At 38.9% G+C, this 13,103-nt stretch overlaps 1 protein-coding gene across 1 annotated transcript; it reads right to left on the bottom strand.

The window, feature by feature from the left end:
* Positions 1–2,532: 2,532 nt before the first annotated feature.
* Positions 2,533–12,207, bottom strand: LOC106879021 (tRNA (uracil-5-)-methyltransferase homolog B). The gene is made up of 14 exons (XM_089339641.1): positions 11,910–12,207; positions 10,252–10,362; positions 9,720–9,806; positions 9,065–9,119; positions 8,447–8,590; positions 8,009–8,099; positions 7,402–7,472; positions 6,538–6,711; positions 5,688–5,782; positions 5,060–5,274; positions 4,854–4,955; positions 4,324–4,449; positions 3,715–3,814; positions 2,533–3,205 (listed from the first exon to the last, which is right to left on the bottom strand). The coding sequence occupies exons 1-14, from the start codon at positions 11,930–11,932 to the stop codon at positions 3,085–3,087; spliced, it is 1,515 nt and encodes a 504-aa protein (XP_089195767.1). The 5' UTR covers positions 11,933–12,207; the 3' UTR covers positions 2,533–3,084.
* Positions 12,208–13,103: the final 896 nt, after the last annotated feature.

Here is a 13,103-nt window from a genome sequence, read left to right as displayed (position 1 = left end):
GGGATGGTGAGGGGGTGGCCATTACTTCAGTCTATTCAGCAGAAATTAAGTACTAGCCGAATGTTGATTTAGCTCTTTCTCATTCTAATTATCACATCGTTAGCATACTGGACAAAATGCTTAGCGACATTTCGTCCGTTTCTACGTTTTGAATTCAAATTCCACCGAGGTCGACTTTGCCTTTCAGCCTTTCGGCGTCGATAAAATACATACCAGTTGAGTACTGGGGATCGATGTAATCGACTTATCCCTACTCCCAAAATTGCTGACCTTGTGCCAAAATTTGAAACCAATATTATGAAGATTGGTTCATCTTTTCTTCCACTGAGAACGATTTGGGTTCGAAATTCAGTGCCGAATGATAAAAAGGGTTAACTTTAATTAAAGGCCCTACCACTCGCCAACCAACCTATCACCGATCAATTGCGCTGTGTGTCTGGTGCTAAAATAGTGACCTCTGATCATAAATTTACTGTTAGCTGCGAAAATGGTGTGAAATATCTCGTTCAGAAACACCTCTGTAACAAGATATTAACTAGAAAAGAGAGTTTATTCTTATATTCCATTGGGTAATGTCAATTTACCAACATGTGTGTGGGGGGGGGTCTATGTTTCTGTGTTTGTAGAGTAGTGCAAAATGTTGTATGTGTGTGTGTATGTATGTGTGGTGGTTAGTTGTTGTGCGTAATTTATGTGCATATGTGTATGTGTGAGTATGCGTGTGTCTGTATGTTTTAGTGGAGTTATGTACGTATGCATATTTTAGTACAATGTGTATGTATGTATTTTATGCGTGTATATTAGTTGTGTGTGTGTGCGCGCGCGCGCGTGTTTTAGTACAGTGTGTGTGTGTGAGAAAAGCGGAGAGACAAAGAGACTGTTTTAGTTAAATGTGTGTGTATTTGCTATGGCACATTCTGTTTGTGTGTGTGTAAGACGTATAAATGAATGTGCATTGCTTAGTTTGCTTTGTGTGTGTGTGTCTGTCTGTCTATATTTAGGAAGCTGTTATGGCTGGTCAGAGAGTGACCATTGGTTTCGCACCTATAAAGCGTTTAGTTGTGTAGGCGACTCGTCAGACGTAGAGTCACCTTTACCACTAAACGCTGAGGCTAATCAAAAAGTGAAAAAAAAAAAAAGATATATAGAAAATACAATAGCAACCATTACAACATTGAGGGGTGGTGTTCACAATTAGACTAAAACAAGGCGGCGAGCTGGCAGAGACGTTAGCACGCCGGGCGAAATGCTTAGCGGTATTTCTTCTGTCTTTACGTTTCGAGTTCAAATTCCGTCGAGGTCGACTTTGCTTTTCATCCTTTCGAGGTCGATAAATTAAGTACCAGATGCGTACTGAGGTCGATCTTATCGACTGACTCTCTCTCCCACAAAATTTCGGGCTTTGTGCCTAGAGCAGAAAAGAATGTTATACTAAAACTTCACTCACAGAGTAGCCTCCCGCGCTTTCCTATAATTTCGTTCATTTAAGGGAATTATTTCCCTTGATAAACAGTAGCTTCCCTTACTTTTTAAACCACTTGCAAGATTATATTATTTCTAAGTGAAAATAGGGGAAATTTTAGCACGCCGAACAAAATGTTTAGCGGAGTTTCGTCCGTCTTTACGTTCCGAGTCCAAATTCTGCCCAGGTTGACTTTACCTTCCATCGTTCCAAGATCGATAAATTAAACACCAGCTAAGCACTGGGGTCGATCTAAGCGACTAATACCCGCCCCTGAAATCGCAGGCCTTGTGCCAAAATTTGCTTTGCTCCTTTCTCGAATTCCCTCATTTCAGAAAATTTACTGCTGTGCAACGCAGTACATCACTCTCACCACACAGAGAGGAAAGGGTCTGTCTTCAGATTTTATATCTCATTTACCATACAACTTGTTCCAACATAGCTGGGATTTGATTTTTGGAAAGATTCTTGGCCATGATAACCTTCAAGCTATGTCTCTTTCCACACACATTTTATCTGCCATGATCATTGATGGAACCTCTGTGGTGTGGTGAGATGGCCACACTCGGCTCGCTTTACACCCAAGCAACAGAAGCAAGTGAGAAAATAATAACATTATAACCTAGTTTGCATGTGCGACAGCGTTCAAGGTCAATCTGTGTACTTTAACTCCGTTACCATAGCAACAGACCCCATACTTTTTGATCAGTCCTTGTATATGAATAAAAGAATCGAATGTGGCAGCTGGAACAGCTATGATCATAGAGTTGTTTCATAGGATTGACCCATGGTTAAACAACAACACATTTAAAACTCAAGGATGTGTTGTTGAGCAATCCCGTAACCTTCAGAATAGATAATTTGTTTCAAGACACTCTGTGTATCATGACAGGATGGTCATGGCTGGAACATCTCTGATCAACAGTTCTGTGTGACCCAGTTTCACCAGTGGCTAAACAACAAAATCACTGCCAACAGCAACAAGTATTAATGTAGGATGGATAAGGATTAAAGAGATTATTATAGATACATGTTTTAGATTTAAAGGATTAAGAAAAAAACAGTTGAGAAACGTTTATTAAATGCAAAGTTTATTTGAAAACTTCAGCGAATGTCAAACAAATGACAACAGAGTTAGAAAATGCTTATGAGAGATGTGTGAACATATTCACTAATGTAGAACATTTGAGAAGCATACAACAGCGAAGGAGCTCAGTTTCACATTGACAAGTGACAGAATCTCATTTTGTCAAGTGACATAGTTTTAGTTTTGAAAAATGGACAAGTAACACAGAATCAATTTTAACAAATTGGTTTCAATTTGACAAGTGACCTGACATCATTTTGGACGCTTGATTCAGTTTTACTTGAACGAATGATCAACTTTCACTTTGACAAGTGAGACACTTTTTTTTGACAGTTTCATTTTCAAATGAAATGACAAATGACAAAGTTTTACTTTGACAAGTATCACAGTTTCACTTTCTCTTTAACAGGTTTGGCTTTGTTTAACTTTAGAAAATGATCCACTTTTAACTGACTCCAAAAACAGCTCCAGATTGCTTGTATACTTTCACCTTGACATCAAGCTTTCATATATCTTCATCTTGGTAGGGTTTCCTTCACCTTTCAAAGACCACAACTAACTCACAATGGACAGTGTGAGGAAACATATCTACAGGCACAGCACGAGTGGGAGAGAATGGATTCCCAGGAAGTTTTTCATTGGGAGGACAGCACAAACTGCAAACAATAAATATATTTCAAATAAATAACTATACACACATAGGTAGGTAGGGAGGGAGGGAGGGAGAGATGTAGTGATGCAGGGAGGTAGGTAGATAGGTATGTAGGCAGGTGGGTAGGGAGGAAGGAGGGAGACAAGTAGGTGGAGAGGGAAGGAGGAATTGATTTATGACACAAGCACAAGGTCACAAATTTTCTGGTAGTTAGATGTGTATTTCATGAGACTTGACCCTACAACTTCCAGCATAAATATTTTATCAACTTCTTTCATGCATAGCAGAATCAGTAGTGTCAGAAAAAAAACCAAAAAAAACCATTAAACCATGGTGTTTAGTGACACTTCTTTATACTTAGTTCAAATCTTGCCGTGATTGACTTTTATCTTTCAGTTTTCCAAAAAGGAAGGAAGGAAGAAAGAAAGGAAGGAATGAACGAATGAAGGGAGGGAGGGAAGAAAGAAAGAAGGAAAGAAGGAAGAGATCGTTAGTGTTAATGTCAATACTCACTCTATAAAATTCTTGATGGTGTTCCCAACAGGTCGGCAAGTTACATAAATCAAGCGATGGATCTGTTGACAACGACGGATGGAACGGATCACAGATTGGTCTGTAAGAGAGAGAGAGGGAGTTAAAGACTGTGAAGGTGAGAGTATTAGAGAGAGTGTGTGTGTGTATAAAAGAGTGTGCGCGAGATGCTTTGTGCAAGCGCGGAATTTCAACAAGATAAGATAACTCTTGCAATGAGAAAGAGTTACGTACCTTGTTTCAAATTTTTTCTTCGTATTCTTTTGTTTCAGTCATGTGACTGCGACCATGCTGGAGCACAGCTTTTAGAGGAAAAATCGACCTCAGGACTTATACTTTGTAAGCCTAGCACTTATTCTACCGCTCTCTTTAGCCGAACCGCTAAGTTACTACGAGGAAGTAAACATACCAACATCGGTGTCAAGCAATGGTGGGGGACAAACACACACACACAAATATATATTTATATATATATATATATATATATATATATATATATATATATAAATATATATCTATATATATATATATATATATATATATATATATATATATATGCTTATGTATATAACCCCTAAAACGCATACTTACTGACGCCATTTCGGCCGGGGTTTACCACTGCAACAGCAGTTTCATTTATATCAAAGTAGGCACCAACAGAAATCTTTTTCAAAGCTTCACTGGCTCGAGAACAGATAAACTCAACGTTGTTAACATCTGCAAGAGAAAGAAACACCACAAATAGGTTTAGTGGCCTTTGAGTAGGTAAGTGTACGTGTGTGGGTGTAGGGGTTGCATTAGGGCCAGCAGCACTAATGAGTTTGTCGTGCACCTTGCAAAACAACAAATCCCAAGGAGGTAGCTTTATGCTCGGAGATAAGGGGTTAAAACTATGGGTGGGTCTGTGTGTTCACAAGTGTATATGTACATGTGATATATACACACACGCATATAATGAAAGGGGTTAGGCTGAGCTTTGCACAAAGAAAATGTTGTGACAGGCGAAATACCCCTAAGCATTCCATCCAGTGTGCTAACCATTCTGCCAACATGGGGTGCACACAGCTCGCAGTAAGTACAGGGGAATAGCAACTGTCATGATAAATATATAAATAACTTACTGTTTAGTTTTGCATTTAGTTTAGCGTCATCGATGGCTTGCTGGATAATTTCTACACCAAACAATCTTTTGGCACTAGCTGCCATCGAGATACCAATTGACCCTGAAATTAAAACAAGACAATTTTAGAATCAACGACCCAAGTCACAGAGGTGTGATGAAACAATAATCTACCAACTAAGAGCCATTGAAACAATAATGGTTTACCAGTTCCACAGCAGATGTCAAGGAATACATCAGTTGGTTTTAACTTGGCGCAGTCTTTGATGACAGAATACAACACCTCAGCAGCACTGACATTGATCTGAAAGAAAGAGTCTATTGATATTCGGAATGTACAGTCGAGCAGGCGTTCAGTAATGTACGGTTGACCATAGAGTAACTGGAACGGCACAATTCCGGCATTGGCTCTGGAACTGAGTCTGAAACAGAAACAGCAGTAATGCATTGGATTTCAGTATCAAACATTGTTTAATGTTTAGCTCTCTCTTACACATTAACAACAACGAGAATTTTAATGTTATTTTCCTCACTATGGGACAGCGTGGCAAGCTCCATACTGGTTCCCTTTATTTCGATTGATAATCTACATCCCCCTCGTCACCAACCCTGCAAATCCTTATTTCCTACTCCTCCATCTTTAGCCATATCTTTCTCAGAATTCTTCCATTTCCTTTCATTCATTCCCTCTCACCCAGTCACATTTATCATCTGTCAGCACATGACCTAACTATGTTATCCTGTTTCTTTTTACATTAATTACTAATTAAGAAGAAGAAGAAGAAGCAACAACAACAACATTATCATTAAACTAACAAAGAAGGTGAGAACTTACGTTGGTTGGAAAAAGAGTGTGTCCAAGCCACAAAGTCTACCTGGACCATTTTGAAAGTAGTTCAATAATTCTTCTTTGGCCTTCATTTGAATATCCTGCAATATCATTGTATATTATTGAGACACAGTGACACAAGTACTTATACATCTAAGAGTCAAATCTTACTTTTGCTTCATCCCCTTCCCTAGAATATAACTGGTACTTATTTTATCAAATGTAAAATAACATCTGCACAGACTATTTTCACTGAGAAGATTTGAGACTATGAAGGACATTCGCCTAAAATGCCTCACAATGGGATTGAACCAAAAAACACATCGTTGGGAAGCCAGCTTGATAACTACACAGCCATACATGCATTTCAGAAAAACTGTTTAACCCTTTAGCATTTAATCCGATGATGACGATGATGATGATACAAGACCCAAATATTCTACTTGTATTTTTATGTTCAAACCGGCCAAATCCATCACCCAGTCCACACTCTGTTAAGTGGTTGGCATATTAGGAAGGGCAGCATCCAGCTGTAGAAACCATGCCAAACAGACAGTGGAACTTGATGCAGTCCTCCGGTACGCTGAATCAAGTGAAACCATCTGATCCATGCCAGCATGGAGGACAGACGTTAGATGATGATAATGATGATGATGATTAATATTCTCCCCTCACCAACCCTGTTGCCCTCATTGACTTACTTACAGATTAAAGGCAGGCCCCCTGAAGTCTCTCTCTCTCTACATACGGAAAACCACCCAAGAAAAGTTTTGGAAATGAAGCTCTCCCCCCACTTCCACCACCAGAAGTTGTTGTTGTTGGTGGTGGTGGTTTAAGGAACATGTCGTATACAAACCTCAGACTTTCTCTGCGGATGGAAGATAATGTAGGCCATAGACTGACCAAGTGTTGACGAGCGGACTGACATGATCCGCCAGTGTCCTGTCGGTTGGTGCAGTTTTCCCACACCCTCGAATTCAGGCCAGGTGAAAGGCTCGATGGAAGACGTGCTAATGAAATCTCCAAAGGCCTGGAAAATTACCAATAAGACAAAAAAGTGATGACTGAAAAAGTGATTAACTGTTCCATTGTTGATGATGATGATGATGATGATGATGATGATGATGATGATAACAGTGAAATGGTGGTGGTGAGTGTGTTATGATGATGGTGAAAATCAAAGCCAAATACCAGTTCCTTCAAGCCAAAGAAAAAGGCCTCAACATGGTTGCTTGAGCTGCAAGAAATAGCAGCCTAACCTAAACCGAATCACATCATGCCCTCTTGAAAAGCAAAGGAAAGCACATATCAAGAAATAATATGGTTCTGGATACGTTATAACTTAATCAAAGACAGGGTGGGCATGGCTGGGAAGCTTTTGATCACATGTTGCTCAATAAGAGCTGTATGGTAGCTTAATATGACATGCTCATCAGGTTGTAAGTGTGGCTATGGAGGTTGTAAGTGTAGCTATGGCAGTTGTAAGTGTAGCTATGAGGGTCGTAAGTGTAGCTATGAGGGTTGTAAGTGTAGCTATGAGAGTCGTAAGTGTAGCTATGAAGGTTGTAAACGTAGCTATGAATGTCTGAAATAAAGCTACAGAGGCCGTAAATATAACTCATATCATTGTCCCAGAATATCAAAAACCAGCCCTTAAAAACTGGATTATGAGGAGGCATTTAAATTTCCTTCATGGCTTTATGACTCTACTAAGACTTACCCTTGTGATCTCCTTGTGCTTCTCTCCCACATTGGCTAAGTAAGTGTTGGGTACTATGTAAGATCTGGTACCTGAGCAGAAAAACAAACAAGAAATAATATTCTAGCATAAAAGAATAAAAAACAATAATAAATATAATTAACTAGAAAAGCACTCACAGGGTGCAGACCTCCACCAAGCAGCTCATTTCCACCCATATACACGCATGCTGAAAATCGCCCAATTTCCCAAACCAACACCGGCAAAAACATAACCTCCTTCGTGGGGGTTAAAAAAAAACCCTTTAAAAACAGGAATCATTTGAAGCAGTTATAATACATCAATAACAAAAGCAAACTAGTTTCACAGCAGCAGTGTTTAGTGAAAAACATGGTTGGCCAAGAGGGAAATATCTAGCTTGCTTGGAACCAGGTGGAGGTAAGCAACAGGAAGAGCATCCCTCTGTAGAATCTCTGCCGTCTGTTCCATACAAGCATGGAGAAGTGGACATTAAAATGATGATGACAATGATGATGATGATCAAGGAGGAGGAGGAGGCGGGGGATGAGAGACAGACAGACAGAGAGACTGAGAATTACCTTTTCCGACAGAATTATGAGAGAATTACCTTTTCCGACAGTAAGTCCGACTGCCACATTGTTATCAACCCCTTTCCCGGTTGTAACCTCATCTTTGTAACGATACCCATTGATAACAGGCTGCAAAAACAAAACAAAAAATCTGAAATCTATTCATCAGCGTTTTTAAATACACACACACACACATATATATATATATATACAATATGGGTGGCTAATTTGCAATTTTACAAGCTAAATCATCATTATCATTATCCTATTTGTCACTAAAGTGAACAAGAGCACTTTATACACCTATATATATACATATATATATATATATATATATATATATATATATATATATATATATATATATATATATATGATGGATGATGGTTCTTTGTCTGTCACACTTCCTCTCATTTCTTTGTCTCTCACACTTCCTCTCATTTCTACAAGCAATGATTATCAAAATCTTCACTCACAGATGGTAAACAGGGATCCAGTGGACACATCAAATGAAAGTTTTTCAGGTTTTCTACCATTTTGTTTGAGAGAGGATACTGCTGGTAACAGACAAAACGATTCATAGTTTTCTGCAGGACATCCTGGATTTCTCTGTTCTTGTACTGCAATGAAGAACAAACAAGAAAGACATCAGCATCATCATCATCAGCACCACCACCACCACCATCATCATTGCTTTAATGTCTGCTATGCCTTTCCAATGCCTGCATGTGTCTGACGGTTCGCAGGAGCACAATTTCCAAAATCAGATGCCATTCCTTCCATCAACACTCTCCTGCTTCCAAGCATGGTAGCATTTCTTTATGGCAAGATGGCAGAATCCCGACCATGGTCTGACAAAATGCTGCTAGGCATTTTGTCCATCTTCATGTTTTTGAGTTCAAATTCCGCCGAGGTTGACTTTGCCTAGATATATTTATGTTTATGGTGGCGGAAGGAAAATGATGAAATGGTCATGGCTGTAATGCCTTTTATTATTGGTCTGTAATACTTGGGCCACCATGGGGCACAGCAAAACAATAACAATCAAAAGAAGAAAAACAGGTGGAAGGGAAAAGGAAATACAGGAATCTCACCTCTAACTGTGCATCGTAGGACATCAAATATAAGGGGGTCACAGAAATGGCAACTCTGAAAACAATGAAGAAGAAAAATTATTAAAAATCATAATAATAATCCTTTTTACTATAGGCACAAGGTCTGAAATTTAGCGGGAGGGGTTAAGTCGATTACATCGATCCCAGTACATAACTGGTACTTAATTTATCAACCCCAAAAGGACAAAAGGCAAAATCGACCTCAGTGGAATTTGACCTCAGAACGTAGCGAAGAGCGAAATACTGCTAAACATTTTTATCCAGCAAGGGCCAACCTTGTCACTCACCGTGTCACACTCAATCTCCCTATACTATGGGTAAGCGTGTGTCTGTGGAGCACTCGGCCACTTGCATGTTAATTCCACAAGCAGGCCGTTCTGTTGATCAGATCAACTGGATTCCTTGTTGCAGGAACCAATAGAGTGCCAGTTGTTGACGATTTGTATTATAAAATCATAAATCACTTTGAACAGAATTACCAACCTGGTGTTACTTCAACAACAACAAAAAAACCCACCACCACCACCATCACTTTCCCTGTTCAGCCCCCTTAACCAGACAATCAGTTACCCATGTCTACACTTGGCAATTTCATTTCAAATTAATTGATTAGTTAATGAATTAATTAGCTTACTGTCGGAATTGATTGTTGACTGTAGATTTGTTCACCTGTGCCTTTGAATTGCAGTATGAAGAGCTAGCTAGGAACTTCTTTTTCTTCCTGAAATAGTTAATAATAATAACAATAATAATAATTAATTCTTGTTTTATTGGCCACAAGGGCTAATATTAATAAAAAAACATGTAAGGACAAATTCAGGACAAAAAGTACAAAGAGTTTTGTCCGAAAAGAAAACGTTCGAATAATAATCACCATCATCAACACTTTACTTACCACACAGCCACGCCTGCGCTTACACACTCACACATGCTGGGCTTTTGCACAGTTTGTCCACCAATTTCCCCCACAAGCAATTGGCTGGGACAAGACTATAGCAGCAAACACCTGCCTCGAGTTCCACTCATTGGAATTGAACCTGAAACCATGCAGATGTCAAGTGAACTTTTGTGTAGCCCACAACCATGCTTACAAATTATGATGATGATGATGATGGTGATGATGATATAAAAACAAACAAACAAAAACAAAACAAAACATTACAAACTTTTTATGTCTGGATTTTACTGGTGGTACATTTGTTGATTCTGTTATGGTAGCAGTTTCAGAACTGAATCTTTGGTTGGGAAACTTTCTCAGACATTGTAAGCCAAGAGATCTGCAGGAAAAAGAAAAAAGAAAAATGAAATAAAACATTTGGAAATTTTAGCTGTTCGATAGTTAACAGTCAATAAAAAAAAAAACGGTAGAGATGGACTATATGTAATCTGAACCTTTCCCCCACTTATTTATTAATTTTTTTTTTTTACGGAATCCCACGTTTTAGGCTATGGAGATTCCGATTCTGAAAAAAATTTTTTTGAAAAATTTCAATTACCCCCCCCCCCCACCAAGCAGGCTATTTACATGCTAGAAATAACAGCCAAATCTCACAAAACTAGTGTTAGGGTTAGGTTTAGGGTTAGGGTTAGGGTTAGGGTTAGGGTTACGGTCAGGGTTAGGGTTTGAGTTAGGGTTAGGTTTACCCAGTGGATCTATATAAAAACCGGGGGGGGGGGGGGATCGAATTTAGAAATTGAGATTTTTGAAATTTTTTTCCAGAATCGGATTCTCCATGGTCTGAAACATAGGATTCCGTAAAAAAAACAAAATTTAAAAGGGGGGGGGGGGTATACCCAGATTACATATACTCCATCTCCACCAAAAAAACAACTGCGAGACTGAGATAAGTTCAAACGATCGATATGATGGAATAAAAACATTTAAAAAGCGGCCGCAGCGTGGCCACAGTCCGTGTGCGCGCGGGCATGTAAAATCGAGTCTAAGTAAACAACCTTCAGAACAACCTGGAATCGTCGGAAATACCTTTTATCTTTTTACGTGTTTCAGTCATTAGATTGCGGCCATACTGGGGCACAACATTAAAGAATTTTTAGTGGTACGAACGCACCCTTTTTTTTAAGCCTGGGACTTATTCTATCATTCTCTTTTTCCGAACCGCTAAGTTACGGAGACATAAACAAATCGGTCAACACCGCCGGGTGTCCATCATCGAAACACATCCCGCCCAAATATCCACATCCGCATATTTTGAGTTCTATTTTCCCTGTTTGCATCAAAACACACACACACACACACATATATATATACATACATACATAAGATGGGGCTTCTTTCAGTTTCCGTCTACCAAATCCATTCACAAGTCTTTTGTTCGGTGCAAGGCTACATTAGAAGGTGGTACGAAGTGGGACTGAACAAGGAACAACGCGGTTAAGAAGTAAACCACTCACCAAACGCCTGCATCATCAAATTCTAAAATATATTGTTTTTTTGCCTATAAAAATAATGTACGACAAAATCATAAAGGCAGTTTATGTGCGCCGTAGACATCGGCAACTTCCTCGTTGACTTATAAAGTATTATTTTACACAACACGTGTGGAATCCTAGAATGTTTACAAAATTACCAAAGTGCGGTGTCATATGTGTATAAAGTGTAACATAAAATGGTAATTATTAACTCATTTTAATTAATCTAAGATAACACTTAAATGAAAACAAGTATTCATCTGTGAATATGGGACTGTGGCATATTGTTTCTATACGGTTGGTGGTACGTTCGGTTTTGTGCCGGTAATCGTTTTTTGTTTACATATATATATATATATAAGACATATGATATTATAATAGTATGTTACAATACCTCAGTGGAAGCTGAAATGCCATATCGTCCGGAAAGAATGTGAAGTGTGGTGACTCAATTACCAGAAGAGGACTTCTTGTCGCAAGAATAATAACAGTAATACAGAGTGCGTAATGAATAAATGTGTATGAGGAGTGAAATCCATATGTTTAGTCTGGTTGTGAAGTTAGGACCCTCATGGCTAAACCACGGTTCTTTTTGACAGCTTGGAACGAGCAATAAAACCGACTGGGTGGTGGACACGATCTCCTCTACGGGACTTCAATGTCATTTTTGTGATTTCGCTTCGCACGTTGTTAGGGAGGATAAAGGGAGGTAACTCCCGATGATTACGCTGCAATTAACAAAATATGTTTATTTCATTGTTTGTGCGCCCTCGAATGCATGTATGTGTGTGTGTGTGTGTGTTTGGAGGAAGTAGTGAATTTGCAGAATAATTATAGAGTAAAAAAAAATTCCTTGTATGTGTTCCGGTGTTTAGGTTCTGAGTTCAAATCCAGCCGAGCTTAGGAGTTACTTTTCACCCTTCCGGGCAGGATGAGATGAGGACCAGTCAAGTACTGAAGACGATATAGTCGACTAGGCTCTGCCCCACCAATTCCTGGTCTTGTTCCAATTTTAGAAACAATTGCTTGAATTGGTGCTTCTTTATATATATATATATATATATATATATGAAAACTTTAGGTTAGTTAGAATATGTTTGTAACGTATTCCAACATCTAAAGGCAGATTCACAGCAGTTACCATGGAGACGGAAATTCTCCATTATGGTAAAAGTTGTAAAAATGTCTTATCTGTCCAGTGTTGCCCTCTGTCGGATATCGAAACGCAGCGTTATCACTGGGAATGTGTATATATAAATACGTGCGTACATACGTACAAACGTATGTATGTATGTATGTGTATATGTATGTATGTGTGCATGTGTGTATGTATGTATGTGTGTGTATGATGGAGAGGGAAGAGCGAAAGTCCACGGCGATGCAATTTGGATCACAAGAAACTTGGGCCAAAATAGGACCTGCCAAACTAAAAGATTGCATGACATGAATTTTTGAACGTGGAGCTTTTCGCATCTCGTTCTTTCTCCAAAAAGTGTATTCTAACACTGTTTTAACAACAAACCTACAGATGCAAGAATGAAAGAGGATCCATTGAATAGGGCATACAGTCAATGATGCACATGGTTAC

Source organism: Octopus bimaculoides, chromosome 22, assembly GCF_046866305.1.
Source record: "Octopus bimaculoides isolate indiv1 chromosome 22, ASM4686630v1, whole genome shotgun sequence".
Taxonomy (NCBI): domain Eukaryota; kingdom Metazoa; phylum Mollusca; class Cephalopoda; order Octopoda; family Octopodidae; genus Octopus; species Octopus bimaculoides.
This window is presented reverse-complemented; position numbering and strand designations above follow the sequence as displayed.

Bases quoted from the DNA above. Each gene is read 5' to 3' on its own strand.
- LOC106879021 (XM_089339641.1), bottom strand. From the start codon at position 11,932: ATGGCATTTCAGCTTCCACTGAG. The intron at 5,275-5,687 runs GTAAGTTCTCAC...TTTCTGTTTCAG, and splicing joins ACACTCTTTTTCCAACCAAC to ACTCAGTTCCAGAGCCAATG. The intron at 4,956-5,059 runs GTAAACCATTAT...TTTTAATTTCAG, and splicing joins TGACATCTGCTGTGGAACTG to GGTCAATTGGTATCTCGATG.